Consider the following 22009-nt stretch of genomic DNA (forward strand, 5'->3'; position numbering starts at 1 on the left):
CAGAGCAAATGGGAGTGACGACGTCGGCAGGTCTTACTGCACAAAAGTCATCAGAGACATGACTGGCCTCCTAATGCCAGACAGCTGAGGTTCTCTTCTCTCTTTCTCTCTCTCTCTCTTTTTATTTATTTATTTATTTTTTTGAGACAAAGTCTCACTCTGTCACCCAGGCTGGAGTGCAGTGGTATGATCTTGGCTCATCGCAACCTCTGCCTCCCAGATTCAAGTGATTCTCCTGCCTCAGCCTCCCGAGTGCCTGGGACTATAGGTGTGCACCACCATGCCCAGTCTAATTTTGTATTTTTAGTAGAGATGGGTTTCTTCATGTTGGTCAGGCTGGTCTCGAACTTCCAACCTCTTGTGATCTACCCACCTCAGCCTCCCAAAGTGCTGGGATTACAGGCATGAGCCACTGAGCCCGGCCGAGGTTCTCTTCTCTTAAAAAAAGGTGGGCCCTTGAGTGTGACAACAAAAGAGAGAAAAAATAAACTGGTAGCTTACACCAGTGTAAACCACAATTACATTTTATTTATTTCTTAAGGACTTTATTAAGGCACAGTGATGTGCTTCAGTGTATATTTTATGTAATGACTTCAAATGATCACTATTACGCTCTTCAAACACTCAGAGCCATGGAAGCTGCTACTCTTATGAACCCTGTCCTTCCTGGGCACTTCCCCGAAGTTGCTGCTGGCTGAGAGATATAGGCTGCTGCACCGAATGACCTCAAGGGGACTTTATGACTCTGCAGTTCCAAGGCTTAATGGTTTTGACTGAAAAATGTGACCTCCAAAACACAGTGAAAATACCCAAACCATTTCCAACTTGATTTCCCCCTCTACCTAACCCCAGAAGTTTTATATATAAAAAAAACCATCTGCTTTTTCAGCATAACAAAAGAGAATAGGATAAAGCACACATGGAAACCAAGTTGCTTTGAGCCCTGTGCACTAACTCCAATTTTATCATCCAAAACATATACTTTTCCAGTATCAGCCAGCCAGCTGATATTTTCCTACATTCAAAGGAAGCAATTTTCTCCAATTTTACAGTCTCTCTAGTACCGCATCCTAGAGACACAGAGGGCTCTCTGCTAACAAGTGGCTGGATTAATGAAAATGAGCGTAAACAAACAGTGGAGAGATTCTGGTGCCAGCCACATGGTCTATCACCACATTCAGATGAAAGTTGAACATGCTGCAGGGAGGAGGGAGGAGGGAGGAGCCAAATGGGCTGTGAGGCCAAGCTCTGCCTGGAGCCAGCAGACAAGCTAATCAGGTCCAGTGAGCAGCTTTTGTCAATCAGCTGCAGGCCTGCCTGCATCCTAGAGATACTGGGAGACAGAAGAGGGGACCCCTTGAAGACTGCAGGCAGCTTCAGTTTGCTCAGGGCATGGGGCTTATGAAACCATTTCCAAGGTTTAGCCCAGACTGCCTTCATAAAAGGCAGATCTGCAAAAGCAAATATGTTTGCTGAGCTGGGTGGCTCTCCAGGTGCAGTGGCATCAGCTACCTGAGCAGAGTGACTAATTCTGTTAAGACAGAGGAGACACTTTCTGTTGGCCACAAATACAATGAGGAGAGGGTGGAAACCTGGCTACATGTAAGCCTCTTTCACCCTTCTTCTGGAATTAACCATTCCACTACTATAGTCTGAAACTATGTCAATAAGACAGGTACTTGCCATGTAAATTAGCACGGTTAGGGCTGTTAAAAGTTAAGTTAAAAGGCCTGAAGAATCCTCAAGGAGACAAAGCCAGTTGGCCTTATAAGTGTAAGTGACCTTGACCCTATGTGATTTGCAAACATAAATAAAACTTAACCTGGGCCGGGCGCGGTGGCTCATGCCTGTAATCCCAGCACTTTGGGAGGCCAAGGCAGGATCACAAGGTCAGGAGTTCAAGACCAGCCTGGCCAACATGGTGAAACCCGACGTCTACTAAAAATACAAAAATTAGCCGTGTGTGATGGCTCACGCCTGTAATCCCAGCTGGGAGGCTGAGGCTGGAGAATCACCTGAACCCGGGAGGTGGAGGTTGCAGATTGTGCCACTGCACCCTAGCCTGGGCAACAAGAGCAAAGATCCATCTCAAAAACAAACAAACGAAAAGCAACAACAAAAAAACTTGACCTGAGGTTTTACTCATAAATGCCTGTATTAAAGAAAAGTGACACTTAAAGACTAACCAATCAGAAGCGCCCGACTAACTTATGTAACTAAGAACTTCACAACAGGATTGACCAAATAAGGCAACTGCATAACCGTAACCAATCAAATCGTTGCTCTGCTCTGCTTCTGCGTTTGTTCTGTAAAAGCCTTCCCCCTTGTTTCCTTGGTGGAATCCCAGAGCCACTTCTAGTTTGGCGCTGTCCAATTCATGAATTGCTGTTTGCGCAAATAAACTCTTTTAAAAATTGTATTGTGCCTTTTAATGAAAAGAACTACAAAAGCTGTCCCTGAGGCTATGAGCCAGGAGGAGGTGTGTGGCCACTGTGGGGTGATTTCCCATTTACATCCGCCGATACAAAATCGGCAGTACATTAACCCGTCTAGAGCATTTTCTCCTGCCACACCTCTGATGTGGCGTGGTAGAGGTTCTCCTTCTGCCTCCCTGACCACGCCTCTGTGTCCCTCTTTCCCTCTTCCCTCTGAGAGGCTCTGAGCAGCACCTTCATGACCTGTACTTTCACGGTTCTCTAGGTGGCTCCAACCTCTCACCTGGCTTCATCCCCAGTTCTCAATACCTCAAGAACATTTCCACTAAGTTATCGCTCATAGACTAGAATCACCACTCTAGCTTCCCAGGCTTGAGATCTTCAAGTCAGCCTTGACAGTGCTGTCTTCCCCAGTGCGCCACGTGTAGGCACTACTGCTCCTGCCGATTGACCACTCACCATGGCTCCTTATACCTGCCACTTCCTTTCCAACCACAGCCTAAACGTTCAGTACCAGGAGATGGCTCAAATTCAGGCACATTAACAGCATGCATTACTATTAAGATGTGAAAATGATAATTACAATGTATATGTATAGGTTCCATTACATGTTATAACATGTTTATAACATGTTTGTGGCCATGAGGATATATGTACAGGTTATAGACATGTTCCTACTTAAAACATTTAGTATAGCTCCATATATGTTATTATCTGAAAAGATAGCTATGAAAATTTAACAGTGGCCATTTTCAGTTGGAGGGGTTACAAGTAATTTTTATTATCTTTTAAAACTGTGTTAATCTCTGATTTCTAATTGACTATAATAAATATATACATATAATAAATGTGTAGTATATATTATAATAAAAGAAATTGACATAATGTATCACTCTAAGCTTGCACCATGTCATTGTTATTCTACAACCTTCAGTGCTAACATTAAACCCAACTTCTCAGCTTCTCTAAATTCTCCCCATTCCGCCTTTGCCTCCCTTCGTCTCTGAGCGTGCAGAACCTGGTCCCAGCTTCCACTTTGATCCTCTCTCTCACTCCTCTCTCTGGATATGCCAGGCAGGCTCCTGCACCAAGGCCTCTGTGTTTGCTGTTCCACCCTGCCTGGAATGCTTTTCCCCAGAGAGCTCATCTGCATGGTTCTCACCTTTAGGTCGCTGCTCCCAAATCACACGATCAGAAAAGATTTCCAACCACTCTACGTGAGATCACATGCCCGTTAGTTTCCTTATCTTTAAAATTAGACTGTTTAAGTATCAGATGAGAAAATGCCCAAGAGGTCTTAGTGAATGGCCACAAACTGGGGACTTTGATGGTGCTGGGGATACAGCAGTCAACAGACAGATGCGAGTCCCACCCTTGTGGAGTTTACATTCATAAGTAATTATACTTAATGTATGTAACAAAAGGGTCAGTGCAGGAGATAGGAGAATCCAAAACAAGAAGAGTCAATGTGCCACAGAGCAAGAATTAGGGGGCAGTTTAGATGAACAAGACGACACGCAGGGTGCTGACTGGGCGTGATGGCGAGTGGACACAGAGAGGAGGGGAGTGTGTCAGGCAGAAGGAGCACCCTTTGGAAGAGCCACTCGGGGAAAAGACGATGGACTTTTGATGCAATCCAAAGAAGTTCATGCAGGCAAAGTTTAAGAGGAAACTGCAGAGACGGCCAGTGATGAGTCAGGAAACGTAAACGGATTATGGAGAGTCCAAGACATGGAGGGTGCGGGGGCCAGGCCTGTGCTCAGTGAGCACAGGGGGCAGCAGGGCATTATGAAGAGGTTGGGGGAGGATGATGTAGTAGTGCTGGGCATGAGTGAGGACTTGAGGTGAATGTAAGACACTTCAGTGGATGTGGAAACTGGCCAGTGACATGCACACAGATGTGTGCTCTCTCTCTCTCTCTCTCTCTCTCTCTCTCGCTCGCTCTCTCTCTCTTGCTCTCTCCCCAAGTATATAGCTCAGAAGAGCATTTGAGCTAGAAAACTGAAACTCATCATCATCATATAGATAATACCTACCCTTATGGAGTGAATTATTTCCCCTTTAGGAGTGCAAAGTGAGGATAAGTGGGAAACTTGAGGAATTCAGACTTTTAAAGTTAGAAACATTAAAATTCCATCCCAGACACTCAAGCAGCCCCTTCTCCTTGCACCTGAGGGGCAGGAGCAGAGCCTTGGTCCTGTCTTGCTGCTGCTGGGCTTGTGTCCAGCCCTCCAAGCCTTGGAGTGGACTGATGCCAAGTCTGCCATGGTATTCATGCACCCAGACTAACGTGGAGGCTGCACTGGGCATGCGTGTTCTGAAGGCAGAGCTGGCAGGATTTGTTGATGGATCAGATATGGGATGTTAGAGAAAAAGTAGAATACAAGACGACTTGAAAGTTCTTAGCTTGTTCTGCTGGAAGAACAAGTTTTTCCATCAACTGATATCAGAAAGGTTGTGGATCAATTTTTTTCTTTTGTGTTTTTGGTTGTGGGGGGAAATCAAGGACTGAAATTTGAAGATATTAAGGTTAAAATTGCAATGTCTCTCTGACATCTGAGAGATTTGAGACAAGGTTAGTCTGATGACATATGTTTAAGAATCCTCAGTAAATGGAGGATATTTGGACATTAGACTGGAGGGAGACACTGAGGGAGGGTGTGCAGACACCAAAGGGAGAGGAGCAAGTACTGAGGCTTGCAGCAACATTAAAAGTCAGGGAGAAGAGAGAGAACCAGCCAAGGCTCCTGCAAAGGAGATGCCCATGAGGTGACCAGAAAGAAAATAAGTGTACCTAGGGCAGAGGAGGAATCCATTGTGTCCAATGCTGCTGACAGGTAAAATAAGACAGGATCTGAGAAATGCCCATTGCATTTAGCAACATGGAGGTCATCTCTGACCTTGACAAGGGGAGTTTGGGGGAGTGCTGGGGATGGGAGCCTAACAGGAACAGGTTTAGGGACAGTGAGAAAAGACTAACTGGAGATGCTATATATACAAGGCTGCTTCAAGCTGCAAAGGGGAACAGGGAAGCCAGGTGGAGCCTTGCAGGGCGTTAGGACTAAATAAGGTGTCTGTGTTTAAGGTGAGACAAAAGAACACATTTGGTTTATGTTGGGAATCAGTCAATATACAAGAGAAATTTAGGGAGAAAGGAGAGGTTGCTGCAATGATTCCGTAGGTAAATGAAGTGAGGGCAACTGCGGCTCCTTTAGATCGAGTGCAGATGGCAGACAGGTCACCTGTTGGGGCGGAGCAGGGGCCGAGGGGGGTGGTGCACAAAAGGCATGTGTCAGTGCAGATGCCAGTTGATGCCAATCAGCGTGACAGAGAGAGTGTTCCTAAGCTCTCTTCTGGCAGTTTCAGCTGAAAAGGAGGATGGCAGGGCAGGGTGGAGGCACGGTTTGCGGGGTTGAGCAGAGAAGATGAGATTTGCAAGTGTTACCATCTGGGAATGGGAACAAGTGAATGGACCAGGAGGGCCCAGGATGATTGGCCCATGTAAACAAAGAGTGACCAAAATACCTCATCACAGCCCACGGCGGGCAGCTGCAAAACAGCAAAAGGGGCTATAGAAGGTTGGGTGGTGCAGTGCAGTTGTTATAACAGGTGTATGAATTTACTCAACAGAGCAAATACTCGGAGACGCAATGCTGCGACCATGTCCCTCTTTGACAGGGAGCCCAGCATGAGCCTTCTTATGACGTCGTACCTCATTTCTTGCCCTAGTGGCTGTCACGAACATGCAGGGATGTCTACAAGGGCTTCAGGATATTAGAGAATGTGAACGCTGTTGTACTGGTCATTTTCAGACAAGGTGGATTTAAAAAATTAAGCATACAGTATAAAAATGAGGGAAGGGAAATTCAATTCCAGCCCATTTCCTCCTGATAAATAAAAGTGTACTCGTTCCAGACTATTAACTCCAATATTAAACCCAAGGTAGATCTGTTAACTTCAGTGGTTAATGTGTACTAAAAACAAACAAACAAACGAAAAAGAAGTCCCTTCCTCTGTAGAGAATGAATCTGTTTTTTCTAATCACTGGGGCATTTTGTTACTTTGACATGGGTACTACAGGAATAAGAAAGCGAGAACAGACTCAAGGAGAGCCATCATTCCCAACTACTCACAAGCTATGATTTTGTTGAAAATACACAGTGTAACTACTAAGGTTGCAAAAGACATTGGCAGGAGACAGGAGACCTGAATTTTATCCAGTATAGCATAGTTTATAAAGCTATGTTCAAATCAGAATTTTGCTACTTACTAACAATGTGATATTGATCCAGTTATTTCAATGCCCTGAGACTCAGTTTCTTCATCTGTAAAATGGGAATTGTAACTGTGAGAATTAAATGTCTTAACGTCTATATAAAGTATTTAGCCTACAGCTTAAGACATAGTAAACACCCAGAAGATAATGATGGTGACAGAGATGATGATATGATCTTGATGATGATGACATGATGTGAAGAGGAGGAGGAGGAGGAGGAGGAGGAAGAGGAGGAGGAGGAGCCTGTGACCGTGGTAGTGGTGACAGATGTGGTGGTGGATAATAATTCCTATGTCCATCACTAAGAATGTTCCATGGATAAATCGCTCACCCTTTTTGGGCCCAGCAATTTGCCTGCTACACTGTGGGCACTCAAAAAACTCTTACTGAATGAATGAATGTTCTAATAATTTCTAAGGCTCATCCTGGCTCTGCAACATGAGATAACCCTGTATGGATTTGTAGTAATCTTTTCCCAGATCTCAACACTTAGACTTGTGGTATAAAAAAATGGGTGAACTGCAGTATTTGTCAAAAACCAATTATAAAGACTCAGTTCATCATTGCAAAGTTACTTCATTCACTTTAAGCTATTACCTCTTTAGGGAGCACAAAGAAAGAGAATGATTAGAAAGAGGAATAAGTTTTAAAAAAAGGTAAGGGGAAGCTGAGAGTCATGTGTGAGTGGAATTATTAGGTTCCAAAACATTCCAAATAAGACCTGGTCTTTGGGGACCCGGCCCCCTTGTTACTTCACAGCAAAACTTCACCTTCAGTGTGTACATTTAGAGAGGGCGAATCATCCTAAGAAAACGCCTCAACTCCAAAGGCAGGTCCATTTAGAACCGCAGGTGGTCTTTATGAACAGACTTAACCTGCTGAGACAGGCAGGCTGGGCGTTTTCCGCTGGGCACACAGCCACCTCTACATTGCATATATTAACTCCAAAGTTTGTGGATATAAAAAAAATCCGCTGGTCTCCTGTGGCCAGAAAGCCAGTGCATCTCTGTGCAGGCTCCATTCATTTGCTCATAAAATCAAACTCCTTATACCATGAACTGGTACAGATTTCTACAGAAACATCTGTACTCTGGTGTCTCCACATCTCTGCATATCCCTTTTATTTTTTTGGCACATAGAATGCTGCTTTTGGCCAAGTCTGATATCTAGGGCTTTCTAAGAAAAATATATACCTCATAGGTATGTATACTTCTTATTTCAGCATCTCATGGAGTCTTCTCAGGCCCTTCTCCAACCTACTCTGAACCCTAGAGCTCAGGTCTGGTACCCCTTGTTTCTGGCCTCTTGATTACTCCCTGGATTCTGCCTCTCCATGAGAAGGAGAAGGAGAAACAAAGAAGAAGCAGAAAGAGGAGCCTCTGGTGCTGGTGCTGGTGCTGGTGCTGGTGCTGGTGCTGGGGGGAGATGGTGGTGGTGGGTAGTGTGATTCCCATGCATACCAGTAAGAAACAGCTCCACGGATAAACCTGCTTCCTAAAGACGTAATAGTTTAAAGTGAATGAAGTAACTGCAATGATGAACTGAGCCTTTATAATTAGTTTTTGACAAATACTGAAGAGTTCTTTTTTCCTTTTTTTTTTTTTTTTTTTTTTTTTTGACAGAATCTTGCTCTGTCAGCAAGCTGCAGGGCAGTAGTAAGATCACAGTTCACTGCAGCCTGGACCTTCCAGGTTCAAGCCATCCTCTCACCTTAGCCTCCCAAGGATCTGAGACCACAGGTGCACACCACCAGGCCTGGCTAATTTTTTATAGAGATGAGGTTTCAACATGTTTCCCAGGCCAGCCTCAAACTCCTGGACTCAAGCGATCTGCCTGCCTCAGCTTCCCAAAGTGCTGGAACACAGGTGTGGGCCACTGTGCTTGACCTCACTCATTTTTTTTTAACACTGCAAGTCTAAGTGTTTTGCTTTGTTTTGTTTAACTGCTGTGCGTTGTCTCTCAGCTTGCTTTTGGTTCCTCCAGCCAAGGTCCAACAAGACTAACATTCTAGACTTAGCGTCCTGCCAGGGGTCTATTCTCAGCCTTCCAACGAGCTCCTCACCATCACTTTAAGACAGTGTGAGCACTGTCTCTGGAACCTCCTTCAGGAAGAATGAGAACTTCACATCCTCCTCTCCGCGTCTCATGTGTTAGGATGCCCACTGGCTGTTCATAGATTTGTCTCTAACACAACTTTGGACTCCTCAGGAGAGTAGTCATGTTTTCCCCCCATGGTCTACCTGCAGCACGCCACAGGTAAACATGAACATACAGCAGACACCAATCAGCCGAAAACAAAAGGCAAAGTCAACTCCCCCACCAAACAAAAAGACCTCTGTGCTGTTTCGTTTTTTTTAATTTCTGTGTGCCCGTGGTATTCATGATATACTGCTCTCATTTCTCCCAATTTTTCTAAAATACATTCCCTCTGAAATCCATCTACTTTTTTCATGTTTAAATAAGCTAATCTAAGGGTCAGAAATGAATTCTGAAGACACAGTAGAGGACAAAAGAGAAGCGATTGCCCTAAGCAGGAGACTCAGAGCCAAGGGTCATTGTTAATTGATTTCTGAGAGTTTGTGAAGCATGAAAAGCATTTCAGAAGCAGTGTGACAGCAAAATATACAATGACACTCTATGACTCAGCAAAATAGGACAGCGGGAAGAGCACTAAATTGGAAGTCAGGTGGCGGGCTGCTAGCCACAGCTTGCACTCATCAGCTCTGTGACCTCAGAAGTCACTTGACCTCTCTGGACCTCATTTATTATAAAAGCAAGGATCTAAACTAAATTTGACCACCATAAAGGTTCTCTGACCTGAGGATAAACCTTCAAGTGCATTCCACTGAAGCAAAGACTACATGTAAGCCACAGCAATGGAGACTACAGAGGAGATGCCAACAAGCTGGCTGTGGAGGGATGGGTGGGCAGTCAGTCACATCTTTTCTTCCATGGATGCACTTGAGTTATTTCAGACCCAATTAGAAGAATAGATTATGTTATGAACGAACAAAGGCATTATAAACATATGCCTTCTGCCCCCAACTGTATTTTGTTCTGTTATTTTAAAAAAAATCCCCCACACAAGTAGATTTAATCCAAATTAAAGCTCAACAGGGAAAATAAAGGAATCTGCCTCTGCATATGGTACTTCATGGTTCATTTGACAACTATTCTACAAGAAACCCATGAGTTACTTTTGGTGCCTCTGCCTGACGGAAAGAGAGCAAGAGGACAAAATGGAACGGAGATAGTGGAGAAGGAAGGAAAGCTCACCGTGCCCATGCCCTGCACTGTTCTGTTGCTAAGCAACACCCCACAGCTCCCCAGAGGAAGGATGTCTCTGGGAGGGGCACCCAGAGGACACATCTTCAGCAGACCCTTTTCTCATTAACTGAAGGCAACACCATTACGGGAGCCTGATTTTACCAGATGCACATTTTCATAGAATGATAATCTGATAGTGATCACAGCAAAAGCTCTGTGCATCCCCTGCTGTGGCCAAAGGGGAAGATCTGAGAGGAAAACTACTAGAGCCAACCTATTGAAAGCAGGGGTAGGGCATGGGGAAGCAAGGCCTCCTGTGCACGAAGGACCTGGACTCACCACTTATCCACTTAGCCTCAGGGTCATGAATTTTTAAATCTTCACTGAAGAGATCTTCCACAGTGACCTTCTTCTTTTGAGACAGACTATTATCTTCCGCTAGAAAAGAAAAAAGCAAAGAGTTAAGCTTGTTTAATAATTAATAAAATGAGAGGAACATAAACATTCTGATTGCCATTCAGAAATAGTATGGATGGAAACACATATGATGTCCCTAAGTGAGCGGGGAGCAAAAGCCAGTCTCACTTTCCGTTTTTAATGAAACTGTCAAAATCTATGCTAAGGAGATCCTGATTCAGGAGAATGGCATCGTGCCTCCTCACCCACACCTGCAGCACACAAATGTTCATATTTCTTCGTATGGAGGTAAATAATTCTTTCAAGATTGATTTATGAATGATACGGAGGGAATTGTCAAGAGAGGAAGGTATGGATACCCAGAATGGATCTCAATCATATTATGTAATTGATCATTCATGAAGCATTCATTAAATGCCACTAATTATAGGCAGCATTGTGGCTGCTGGAAATTTAAAGGCACAGAAAATATTCCTTAGGTCTTCATTCTCCGTAAGCTTCACTTGTCCCTGGTTGTCTCTGGGTCACGGGTTAGTTCTTCTTCAGACAGGATCACACCCAAATTACCTGTACACAAACTACCAGATGCTGCCTTGCCTCATCCTGGTTACAAGGCTTAGGAGTAAGCACTTTGGATAAGCCTGTGAATACACTTAGCCAATGGTCATCCCAAGAGGAGTTGTTTAGTTAATGGCACTAGCAGGTGAGACGTTAGAAATCTGACAGCTTTTTTTTCCCTATATTTCCAGTGGTCAAAGCTCTAGAGTTTTTGCTCCTCCTCAGAAGAGGCTCTCTCAATTAGAGGCACAAAATCCACTTATCAACTCTGAAAAGATGAAGGGCTGTCAGCATGTCTGACCTGCAAGCATAGGGACAGTCCATTCCGCCACCCTTGCTTCTGTGGTACTAATAAGAAACTACTCTGTGTATTAACTTGACCATATATGATGGACATCATCTGCCTAGGATGCTGATTTACTTCCCTGCCCTCTTAACTGGAAGATGCTAATGATCATTGCACATTTTTTTTTCGAAGACTCCCAGTTCTCATTTCAACAGTTTCCTGTTCTGCTGCTATGTGGGGTGATCTCGATGCTAATTGAAGTGTATAGGTCTGTGTGCATTCCACACTCAGTGGCTCCAGATCTGTGTGTTTTTGCATTTCAATGCCTGCTGGGTGTGTCTGTTTCTTGTTTCAATTTCTGGGTGTTACACTTCTTGAACTGTTATTGTTCCTGACCTCCATAGAACCATTTGCCCCTTTTAATTTTCTGTTTTAAACTCTACGGTGGGTTAAAAAGACAGAAATTTTGTTCGGACTACATAAACAAATAGGAGTAAATAACCTCTAAATGAAATCTTCAAAGCTTCTTCTAGGACCCTTGTACGTTCCATAGGTTTTATTACATCGCTTTTGGTTTCTTCCTTTTGGGTCTGGATGTTGACAAATTACTGAAGTTGTCAGAAAAGTCATGTATTCCTTTGTGCATGGATTGATCTCTTGAATATCAAATAGGGTTACTGTGTACAGCAGTGTTTTGAAACTTACAGAATGACTGGAGGTGGCCTTACTGTGAGTTGTGGCTGTACATGGAGCTATCCTAGGTGCTGAACCTAGCACATTAAACCAAACCAAGTTCTTTCTTCCCTCTAGGGGCTTTCTAGGTGTGGCTGAAGCAGCCCCAGGAAAGGTACATGGCTTTAACATGATGCATTTCCATAAAGCTACGCTCTGATCTTGCAATTAAGAAGTCTAACATTTTCTGGGACATTCTTAAGGACATGGTCAGAAAATACATAATCATGTTAAAATTTACATTTTTATCAAATTAAACTTCACTATTCAAGAATGATTCTAGCCATACAATGACACATAAGGTATCCATGTGTCTCATAAGGAAAATAATGTAAGACTGTCATTTAAATAAACTTTGGAAATAAAAGATGAAAGGTAATTTATTCACTTTCTGAAAATGTTTCTTTTCATACATGTACTTTATTTTGAAAATTGTGATTTTATTTGGTTTTTAAAGGTATTTTTAAAACACTTAAGCCTTCTATATAGAGAAAATATCTGGTGGAGGCATTATGCAACATGTTATTTTTAAAAGTGCTCCATTCAAGCCAGGACATGACTCCATCATAATTGGTTCGGTCTCCTTGAGAAACTCACTGCTGGCCTCTCTGGACTAGATGGCTCATTTGCACATTCAACTGATGTCTAATTTGTTGGTTTACAGTTTGAATCATTCCCCAAATCATCTGAGATAGTGACAGGCAAGAGTGACTGCCACTTTCCACAAACCATGCTAAACCCTGAAGAAGAGAAAGACCTCATATGAGATCACAGAGCAGAGGAGCCAAAGCAGAATGAATGAATGACCAGAATGCAGCAGAGATGATGCTGAGAGGAACGGGGCTTGTTCTGCTAATACTGAAGCAGACCAGGAAATAAGAAAGTGGGAGGGATTCCAGGAGGACTTCCTGAAGGAAAGAACCTGCTAGCCAAGATAAAGGAGAGAAAAACATTCAAGCTAGGGAGGAATGTAAGGGCAAGAAGATGTTGGTGGATGCAGTATTTTCAGGAGACTGTGCCTTGCCATTGGCATGGTCAACAGTGTGAGCAGGAAATAGCTAGAGGGGAAGGGAGATTCTCTCATTGTCTTTGATATTCTGAAACTCCATTAGAAAAGTGTCCACTGTGGATTTTCTTTAAAAATTTTGCTTAATAGTCAGTAATATTTTCAACTTAAAGACTACCTTTCAGCTGGGCACAGTGGCTCATGCCGATAATCCCAGCACTTTGGGAGGCCAAGGCAGGCATTGCCTGAGCTCAGGAGTTTGGAAGCAGCCTGGGTAACATGGTGAAACCCCGTCTCTACTAAAAAAAAAAAAATACAAAAAATTAGCCAGGTGTGGCAGCCTGTGCCTATAGTCCCAGCTACTCAAGAGGCTGAGGCAAGAGAATTGCTTGAATCCAGGAGGCAGAGGTTGCAGTGAACCGAGATCATGCCACTGTACTCAGCCTGGGTGACAGAGGGCGACTCCATCTCAAAAAAAAAAAAAAAAAAAAAAAAGATTTTCTTCACATCAGAAATACTACCAATAATTACCAATAATTCTCTCATATAATATTGCTTCTCCACCATTTGATTCCCCTCCTTCCAGAATCCCATCTGGGCTGGGCAGAAGCTTCTAGGTCAAACCCCACACCTGGGGCTTTCTGTTAAAATTTTCCACGTTTTTTATGGCTCTGGGAGTATTTGGGTGATTTCTTCAGTTCAATCTCCTATTCGTCAATATTTTAATTCACCTAGACTGTTCTATTACCAAACTACTAAGTTTTGAAATTTAAAATAATTACATTCTAATATCTAATATTTCTAAATAACTTTTTCAAGATCATCTACTCATATTTTATAGTTTTATGCTTCTTTAGCATATTTGTAGTTTTTTAAAAAAATGTCATTTTCTGGGCTGGGCGCGGTGGCTCACGCCTGTATTCCCAGCACTTTGGGAGGCCGAGGCGGGTGGATCACGAGGTCAAGAGATCGAGACCATCCTGCTCAACATGGTGAAACCCCATCTCTACTAAAAATACAAAAAATTAGCTGGGCATGGTGGCATGTGCCTGTAATCCCTGCTACTCGGGGGGCAGAGGCAGGAGAATTGCTTGAACCCAGGAGGCAGAGGTTGCGATGAGCCAAGATCGCGCCATTGCACTTCAGCCTGGGTAACAAGAGCAAAACTCTGTCTCAAAAAAATTTTTTTTTAAATGTCATTTTCTGTATTCCCTATTGATTTAAATTCCTTTGGATTTTGGTCTTCCTGTGTGTTGGGCTGGCTCCTGCTCTACAGGGGGCTGTTCGCTGCAGATGCCTTGTGGTTCTCAGTCAAGCTCTGTCTTACAGGTGCTCTGGGTCTTGAGAGGCCCCTGGCTGGGTGGTCCTCAGGCAGCTTTGAGACTCCGTCTGGGTAACAGCTCGAAACTAAGTCTTGGGTGGCCATTTTGGGTAGAGCCCTTGCCCCTAAGTGGTGATGTGATCTGAGGCCTTCTGACCATGAATCCAGTTTTAAGGCAGGGGCTCCATATCCCCGAGTCTCTCATGAAAACCAACCTTCCAGGCCCTCCTGTTGTGCCTGACTTCAGTCTCTATGACGTGAGGGTGATGGAAGTTTGGCCTTCCCTCCTGCTGTAGGTTTTTACCTGTTCTTTCTTGTGAGGATGCCTTCCCTTTCAACCCAGGTATGTGAAGAAATCCTGTTCTTGTTTTTGAGAAATAAGCAGCTATTTTGTGTGCTTGTTTGCTTGCTTTTTGAGACAGAATCTTGCTCTGTCACCCAGGATGGAGTACAGTGGTGCAATCTCAGCTCACTGCAACCATTGTCTCCTGGGTTCAAGGGATTCTCCTGCCTCAGCCACCTTGGACTACAGGTGTGCACCACCATGCCTGGCTAATTTTTGTATTTTTAGTAGAGACGGGATTTTGCCACGTTGGCCAGTCTGGTCTTGAATTCCTGACCTCAGGTGATCCGCCTGCCTCGGCCTCCCACAGTGCTGGGATGACAGACATGAGCTACCATGCCCAGCCACAGCTATGTATTTTGTTATTTATTTTGCTATACTTTCACATGCTTGCCATCAAAACCAGGAATATTTCTGTGCTCAATCTTCCTTCTTAAACTGGAAGGCAACATAAAGTTGGCGATGCAAGAAGGGGCAGTGGCCTCCATTGTTTGGATTTCATCCTAATGGCAATTTGGGGATCACTGAAAAAAAAAAGTTTCTTCCAGCCCTTTAGCTTGATACATTATAGAAAACTCCATGGCACTTCAAATTGAGTTGCCCGGTTAGCTCACTGGCATGCAAAGGCATGCTGAAATCTACAGCCATGTAGACATTTTTTATGGAGGCCGGTGTGTAATGCAAATTCCTCAGTCTTTTTTTCCTTTCGTCAGATATTTGTTAAGTAGTAAAATTACTTGAGAACACATTGGAACTCCTTTGCTAAAGATTTTTAATAAGAAACTAGAAATCAAACCCATTACCAGAGCATAGCTGCTGGAGAGGCATGCAATCCCTGCAGGCAGAGGTGACCTACTGACAAACCTGGCTTGGTAACAAAGAAAATCTACCCAGAGGACCCCAAGACCTCCCGTAAGGTTCTGCTTTTGTGGGCAATTTGGAATAACTGACAACTCTAAAGGGCTTTATAGTCTTCCAGGTCCAATGATATTTATTATCTCTCCTGATCCCCAGCACAACGAGGAGGAAGGAAAGTGACTGGCGCTACTAAGCTACTGAGAGGTTGAAAGAGTCCTGCAAAGATCTGTGAGGTGTCAAGCACTCGGTGTTTCTGAACCTCAAAGGAGACAAGGGCTATGGTGGGCTAGCTTCACGGGGTGACAGACCCCTAGGCTGAGGCTCAGAATAAAGCACTCTTTGTTTTAGAACAATCTGTATGTTTTTCCTACAAAAATGGATACTATTTGTTTGCTTCCTTACCAGCACTTCACATAAACATGCGGAAATCAAAGAAGTTGTCCACTTTCTAATGTCTGCACTGTTAATTCACAAATTCCAATGAGACCACGTTTGCTTAAAAAGAAACGGCTCGGTGGCTCACGCCTGTAATCCCAGCACTTTGGGAGGCCGAGGCGGGTGGATCACGAGGTGAAGAGATCGAGACCATCCTGGTCAACATGGTGAAACCCCGTCTCTAATAAAAATACAAAAACTTAGCTGGGCATGGTGGTGCGTGCCTGTAATCCCAGCTACTCAGGAGGCTGAGGCAGGAGAATTGCCTGAACCCAGGAGGCTGAGGTTGTGGTGAGCGGAGATCGCGCCATTGCACTCCAGCCTGGGTAACAAGAGTGAAACTCCGTCTCAAAAAAAAAAGAAAGAAACCGCTGCAGCCCGTTTCATCAGCGACGGACCTAACCAGATGCTGCTTAGTAACAAGCAACAGTCCCAATGAGAACACAGGAAGCACATCGTCTAGTTCTGCCGGCATATGTATTGATTGAGTGCCCCGTGTCAGGCACTGTGGATGCTGGAACAAGATTTCCAATTATATTTCTTTCCTTTTACTTAAAGTAAAAGAGGTATAATCTGTGCCATGTGTTGCAAATGCCACTCCTATTTCCTTGGTAGATTCTTATCATAATGAAAGAATAAATTTATATCATGCTGTACCATCAAGAGATTAGGAACAATGAAATTTAAAACCAGGTAGCATGTCTGCAAATCACAATATGAGCCTTGGGGATTTTGACCTAATCCTGAATTAAACTGTCCCAATGTGGCAGATTGCTCACCATAGGATTCCATAGGCCAGAGCTGAGATGGTAACATCTCATCCATACACAAAAACCCTGGAGACAGAAGGAAGCCACGGCAGCAGCTGTGAGTCAGGGGAACACTCTCTCTCTTTACAAAGAGTGAAATTTACTCCAAAATACAGACGAATATATTTCTCTGAAGAAATGTCTCTAGATCCATCCAACCCCAAATGTAAGAAATGAAATAACTATAGTTGGGATAAGAATTGCATTAAACAATCTTACCTGAGTGATGCTAGAAGACCTGCAAGAAAATGTAAGTCAATACCACTTTAGAATGTGTGTGTGTGAGTGTGTGTTTTACTTTCCCAGAATTGATTATGCTTTCTTTTCTGCTACCAGCAGCTACTATCATTGAGCTGGTTATTTGCTTTCAAGTCTATTTCCCATGCTAGCTTGATATTTTCCTTTTCTTTTTTAGATAGGAATCGTGACTTCATCTCTCTAAGGGGCCTGGCACAGTGATGTTCAGTCAATTTCTTTTGAATGAAGAAAACATTTGTTTTAAAAATCTGTGCCTTTGCTTTTATTTTGGCTTACCTTTTTGTAATGCAGTCTTTGTGTTACTACAGTATACTATTTGTGGTTATACTCCAAACTTATGTCTATGAGAAGTCCCACAGAGACACTAGTTTATCTTGAAAGCCTTTCCTTACAAATTCACACGTCTTCAATTCATCTAAGAAAACTAGGAGCATAATATCAAAATTAGTCACATAATGCTTTTTATTGAAATGATAGAAGCTAAGTCATCAGCATTATTCAGCACATCTTATGAATTAAGAAATTGTAGTTATGCTTTATTTTAAGCTTCTAAATCAAATACATCAAAGGTATTCATTCCCTCTTCCTGTCCTTACCTCTATTCTTTTAGGTCTAGGAAATAAACTGAAACCTTAAAATATATTCAGCAGCCCTTTGCTTTAGTGAGTTACAGCCATCAGGTACCTGTGACTTCGCATGATTATATGCACACAGGTTGATATGTCTCCCTACCTAGTTTATTTATTTTCTGACACCTTTATTGGAGATAAAATTTACATACCATAAAATTCATCCATTTAAAGTCTACAACACAACGGTTTTAGTACGTTCACAGTCATGCGCCATCACTGACCTAAGTAGGGAACATTTTCACTACCCCAAAAAGATTAGCATAACAATTAGCAGTCACTCCCCATTCCCCACCCCGCAATCCCCGCCCCCGCCACCGCATCTCTCTTCAGCTCTTGGCAACCAAACAGCTTATCTCTGTCTTAAAACATTTGGCTATTCTGAACATTTAAAATAGATGGAATCATACAATATGTGTTTTGTTGTGACTGGCTTATTTCCCTTAGTCTTGTGTTTTCAAAGTTCATCCATGTTGTCCTATGTACAGAAGGTACCAGTACTTCATTCCTTTTTACAGATGAATAATATTACAAGCTAATAATGTTGAGCATCTTTTCATGCACTTACTGGTTATTTTTATATCTTCTTTGGAGAAATGTGTCACTTTATTCAGATTATTAAAAAACGCTGAAATTAGGATATTCACTGTCAAGAAAGAAAAAGATCCTGACAGCATGGCTGAAAAACCTTTGCTAATATCTTGAAAGATTAAAAGGTAAGTATTCAGTCACACAAAAGGCCCTTTGAAGAGCTTAAGTATGTGACTCACAGTCCCCCAAAGCTCTCTCAGCTGAAGCCAAACACAGAGATGAAAGTACCTAGAAAAATCCTAGGGAAGAGCCACTTGTCTGATGGAATGAATTCCCATGACATACATGGAAGATCAACAGATTCTTAAGAATTTTTATCTGTAGAAACATCGCCAGCTTGGACTGGAAAGGAGAGAGGGAGTATGAAGCAAGTAAAGGCTGTGGACCCTGTATTAGTTCATTCTCACTCTGCTGTAAACGACTACCTGACACCGGGTAATTTCTATTGAAATGAGGTTTAATTGACTCGCAGTTCTGCATGGCTGTAGAGGCCTCAGGAAACTTACAATCATGGCAGAAGGAAAAGGGGAAGCAAGCATCCTTTTTCACATGGTGAGAGGAGAGAAAGAAAGGAAAAAGGGAGGTGCTACACACATTTAAACAACCACATGTCATGAGAACTCAGTGACAAGACAGCACTAGGGGGATGAATCTAAACCATTAGAAACCACCCCCATGATAGGATAAGCTCCCACCAGGCCCCTCCTTCAACATGTGAGGATTATAATTTGACATGAAATTTGGGTGGGAACACAGAGCCTAAACCATTTCAGACTCCCAAAATTCTCAGGCAGAAAACATGCTGATAAAACTACTCGGCTACAAGCTCAAGCTGCCATTCATGAAGAAGGATGACTCCCAGAGGGTAGATCTGAGAGCCCTAGGACCCTCTTCCCAAGCCTGTAACCCTAATGGAGTTTCTTCAACGGAATTCAAAAGTGGCTTGGAACTAGTGACTCCCCCTTATCCCTTTTTGCACAAGAATGTCTACAACTGTCATCCTATGCCTGTTCCATTCCTGTGTTCACCTCTCCAGTTTCTCAGACCCACAGTAGAGATGAATGACGCTTTGGCTGGAGTACACCCAAGGCCTACTCAAAACTCATTCAGATAATTTCAGTGTTAAGATTTAGGAGTTCTGAACTGATGAGATCGCAGATTTTGAGTTGATAGTATAATAACTTGAGATTTCTGGGGACCTTGCGGTAGAGTGAATGGACGTGCTCTGTATATGAGAAGGATGTGAATCTTTGGGGGTCAGAGAACAGACTGTGTCAGGTAAGACAGGGCCATCCCAAAGATGTCCATGTGCACTGGTATTATAGACTGAATTGTACCTACCAACAAATCTGTATGCTGACGCCCTAAACCCCAATGTGATTCTATTTGGAGATAGAGCGTTTAAGGAAGAAACTGAAGTCAAATGAGATCAAAGGGCGAGGCTCTAATCTGGTAGGACTAGCGTACTTAAAAGAAGAGGAAGCCGGGCACGGTGGCTCAAGCTTGTAATCCCAGCACTTTAGGAGGCCGAGGCAGGTGGATCACGAGGTCAAGAGATTGAGACCATCCTGGTCAACATGGTGAAACCCCGTCTCTAATAAAGATACAAAAAATTGGCTGGGCACGGTGGCGCATGCCTGTAATCCCAGCTGCTCGGGAGGCTGCAGCAGGAGAATTGCCTGAACCCAGGAGGCGGAGATTGCGGTGAGCCGAGAGCGCGCCATTGCACTCCAGCCTGGGTAACAAGAGCGAAACTCCGTCTCAAAAAATAAAAAAATAAAAAAAATAAAAGAAGAGGAAGAGAAACGAGAGCTCTCTCTTCCTCTCTCCATGCACACATATGTGCACAAACACGGAAAAAGCAGGGAGAGGATACAGCAAGAAGGTGAGGTCTACAGACCAGGAAGGGAGATTTCACCAGAAAGCAACCCTGCTGGCACCTAAATCTTGGACTTCCAGCCTCCAGAAGTATGAGAAACGAAATACTGTTTTATTTATTTACATATTTTTATTATACTTTACGTTCTGGGATACATGTACAGAACATGCAGGTGTGTTACATAGCCATACATGTGCCATGTTGGTTTGCTGTACCCATCAACCCATCATCTACATTAGGTATATCTCCTAATGCGACACTTCCCCTTGTCCCCCACCCCAAGGCAGGCCCCAGTGTGTGATGTTCCCCTTCCTGTGCCCATTTGTTCTCATTGTTCAACTCCAGCTTATGAGTGAGAACATGCGGTGTTTGGTTTTCTGTTCTTGTGTTAGTTTGCTGAGAATGATGGTTTCCTGCTTCACCCATGTCCCTGCAAGGGACATGAACTCATTGTTTTTTATGGCTGCATAGTATTCCATGGTGCATATGTGCCACATTTTCTTTATCCAGTCTAACATTGATGGGCATGTGGGTTGGTTCCAAGTCTTTGCTATTGTGAACAGTGCTGTAGTAAACATAAGTGTGCACGTGTCTTTATAAAAGCATGATTTATAATCCTTCAGTTTTATACCCAGTAATCGAATTGCTGCATCGAATAGTATTTCTATTTCTAGATCTGTGAGGAATCACCACACTGTCTTCCACGTTGGTTAAACTAATTTACATTCCCGCCAACAGTGTAAAAGTGTTCCTATTTCTTCACATGCTCTCCAGCATCTGCCGCTTCCCGACTTCAATGATCGCCATTCTAACTGGCATGAGATGGTATCTCATTGTGATTTTGATTTGCATTTCTCTAAGGATCATTGATGTTGAGCTTTTTTTCATATGTTTGTTGGCCACATAAATGTCTTCTTTTGAAAAGTGTCTGTTCATATCCTTGGCCAACTTTTAGATGGTTTTTTTTTTTTGTAAATTTGTTTAAGTTTCTTATAGATTTTGGATATTTGCCCCTTATAATATGGATAGATTGCAAACATTTTCTCCCATTCTGCAGGTTGCCTGTTCACTCTGATAGTTTCTTTGGCTGTGCAGAAGCGCTTTGGTTTAATTAGATCCCATTTGTCATTTTGGCTTTTGTTGCGATTGTTTTCTAAACCACCCAGTCTGCACATTTTGTTGACAGCTCAAGCTGACTAATACAATTTGTATTTTCCAAATTTTTTGAACTTTGTGTTGCTAGTACATAGCGAGGCAATTAATAAATGTAAACAGACCTTATAGTCTGCAACCTTTCTAAACTTACTTACAGTAGGTCACTCCTTACCTGTGATCTTGCTTTCCACAGTTTCAGTTACTCTCAGTTGACCACAGTCTGAAAATATTGAGATTATTTTGAGAGAGAACGAGAAAGAACATATTCATGTAACCTTTGTTAGAGTATATTGGCATAATTTTCTACTTTATTTCTAGTTGTTATTATTATTAATTTCTGGCTGTACCTAATTTATAAGTTAAATTTTTTCATAGGACTATATGTGCAGAAAAACTCCATAGTATGTGTAGGGTTCAGTATTATCCATGGTTTCAGGCCTCCACTGGGGTTCTTGGAATGGATACTCTGTAGATAAGGGGGACTACTACATAGTCTTTTGACATATTCTGTGCAGGCATTCATTTTATCTGTAGCAAGTACAGTTTTATTTCTTTCTTTCAAGTTGAAATGATCCAATAAAATTGCTGAGGAAACCCAATTTGTTTAAGTAAGTCATGGTCCCAATATCAATAGATGAATTGTAGCTATTGATGAATTTTAAGAAGAGTCCACTTGACTGGAATGCCTCAAGAAAAGTTGTTTAATTATATAGGATTATATATTTTTTCCTCTCTCTATGGTTTTATTACATTT

General features: G+C 42.8%; 1 protein-coding gene across 4 annotated transcripts in view; it reads right to left on the reverse strand.

The window, feature by feature from the left end:
• The window catches only part of DPP6 (dipeptidyl peptidase like 6), a 1158816-nt gene that overhangs the window by 404784 nt on the left and 732023 nt on the right, over window positions 1-22009 (reverse strand). For all 4 annotated transcript variants that reach the window (XM_078343379.1, XM_035255081.3, XM_035255078.3 and 1 more), the window contains exon 3: window positions 10318-10416. In XM_078343379.1, the coding sequence (XP_078199505.1) occupies window positions 10318-10416 (99 nt within the window). The remainder of the gene's footprint in view (window positions 1-10317; window positions 10417-22009) is intronic.

The sequence above is a fragment of the Callithrix jacchus genome, chromosome 11, assembly GCF_049354715.1.
Source record: "Callithrix jacchus isolate 240 chromosome 11, calJac240_pri, whole genome shotgun sequence".
Classification (NCBI taxonomy): Eukaryota; Metazoa; Chordata; class Mammalia; order Primates; family Cebidae; genus Callithrix; species Callithrix jacchus.